The sequence below is a fragment of the Pistacia vera genome, unplaced genomic scaffold (assembly GCF_008641045.1).
Source record: "Pistacia vera cultivar Batoury unplaced genomic scaffold, PisVer_v2 Contig1343, whole genome shotgun sequence".
NCBI lineage: Eukaryota > Viridiplantae > Streptophyta > Magnoliopsida > Sapindales > Anacardiaceae > Pistacia > Pistacia vera.
The window spans coordinates 48319-50646 of record NW_022195406.1 but is presented as its reverse complement, the minus strand read 5'-3'; the positions used below and the strand labels follow the sequence as shown (position 1 = coordinate 50646).

General features: G+C 33.5%; 1 protein-coding gene across 1 annotated transcript; it reads left to right on the top strand.

Annotated features, from left to right (window-relative positions):
- Positions 1-1631: 1631 nt before the first annotated feature.
- LOC116122475 lies at positions 1632-2117 on the top strand. The gene has a single exon (XM_031408314.1). The coding sequence runs from the start codon at positions 1632-1634 to the stop codon at positions 2115-2117; it is 486 nt and encodes a 161-aa protein (XP_031264174.1).
- Positions 2118-2328: the final 211 nt, after the last annotated feature.

The following is a 2328-nucleotide window of genomic DNA, read 5'->3' as shown; positions in this document are numbered from 1 at the left end:
TCAATCCACCATAGTCTTGATACACTCCTCGATGCAGCCAATCACCACCGTATTGACAGCTCTGAAAAGAACTACGTTAGCTAGTGTCAAACTACACCAATCGGTGCACAAGGCGCTCTGGTGATCTCAAGTCTAAGGATCACATGCACCACCATTCGTTAGAGGATTTATTCCATAGACACTGGGGTTACCATCCATATGGAATCCTCTGGTGGGTCAGTCCAGTGAACTTGCTGCGGTGTATTCGTCTACAACAAGCACCCACGTGTTGCACCAGGTTGTCACCAAACAACCTTGACAAGTGAGATCAGTCACTACCTTTTGACACGGTCGTTCAACACTATGATAGCCTTATCGTATTATTTGTGCCCTTACTTCAGAATAATACTGGGGCTATGGACATTTCTAGAATGGCCACCATATGTGCTCATAGGGTTCTTCTCACTATCAAGATTTGAAACACTTGATACTCTCGTCACGGTTCTACCATTCTAAGGACATATATCAATACATATTGCAATAATAATGATTTACGCGATGTAGTATAAGATGCCTTTTATTGATTAATGAACATTATTATAAAGAGTCAATTCTACAATAATTGATTGGCTCTAGGGCACCTATTCCAACAAGCATAAATTTACTCCACCAACTTTTCAATACCAAATGTTGGTAGTATAATTGCTTATTTTAATTTAAGTGTTACATTATCCCCTAAAGTTTCATTAATGATTATTAATGGGCAATTTATTAGATATAATTGATATATGGGGAATATATGTGTTATATTAATACAATGCATATTTGTTATGTTTGACAACATGTGATGCCGTATTTAAGCATGTAATATGCTTGTATGATTTATTTATATTAATTATGCCATTGTTTATAGTTAAGTTTTAATATTTATATGAAGTGTTGAAACTTAATTTTATGGCATGACATTTAGTTTTAGGTTTGTAGTGTGGGGTTTATGTTTTATATTTAGTTGATACATATGGTGGATATGCTGGGGTAGATATTAAAACATTAACCTAAAACAAAACTTAATCTTTAAATCTTCCCTAATTAAAATATTAAATCTAAGGCTTCCATTATGAGTCAATTAATTCTTTGCCATAGAATTAGAGATCCCAAGATTTCTATTATGTGAGGGATGCTAATTTATGACATGGAATTGATTGTCTTAGTTCTTGGCTAGAAATTCTCATTGTACCCAAGATTTCTATTATGTGAGGATATAATAGGAATTCTATTTTAAGAAAGCATAATGGGTCAGATTTAACTAGTCTAGGGTACCAAGATTTCTACTATGTGAGGTATCCGAAACTAGAGGCAAGGAACTGAATCATAGCTTATATGGTGATATAAAAAGAAATAGTTTTGTACTTATTGAGTTTAATGGACCAAGATTTCTATTATGTGAGGTTTATTAGATTTGATAAGAATTTGATTCCCCACTAGAAATTTTAACCCAGCGAAATTTCTGAATCTTTATCCAGGGAAGTATAGGATTTAAATAAAATAGTGGGAGCTAATTAGATTAGCTTAATAAAAGACATATGTGACAAAACACTCATAATTTTTTAATTTCCTTGCAACATCTCTCATAAAATATTAAACCGTAAAAGATGAATAATCTACTATTGAAAATCCTGGATGAGAAGAACAAGTTAGTTGGCTATAGTAATTTCAATGATTGGCTGAGGAAACTAACAATAATATTGAATTCAGAAAATGCAGCCTACGTTTTAGAAACGCCCATGCTTGAACCTCCTCCTTCTAATGCTCCTTCTGATGAGCATAATGAATATAAAAAATGGAATGAAGATGAACTTAAAGCTTGCTCTTATATGATGGTATTGATTAGTGACAAGCTCCAGAGAAAGAGTGAAGAGATGAAAGGTGCTAATGAAATTTACCTCGCGTTACAAGAGTTGTACTGTGAAAATTCAAGGATAAGAATATATGAATTAAGTTCTACTTTATTTGGAATGAAGTTAGAAGAGGGTGTGTCACGAGAAGAGCATGTCATGGAAATGATTAATATTTTGGGGCAATTACATGCCATAAAAATTGAAATGCCAGACACCCTTAAGGTGGATTTAGTTCTTTAATCTCTACTTTCAAGTTTCACACCTTTCATCAATAATTATCATCTCAATAGGATTGAAAGAAAACTTCCTGATTTGTTAAATGAGATTCAATAGTTTTATGATTAGGAAAGAAAAGGAAAAAGACAGGAGGTTGTTAGTATGGTTTCTTCCTGCAAGACAAAGAAGAAAAAGCCAATGAAATTGGGAACAAAACCCAAGGGAAAGGGGTTTA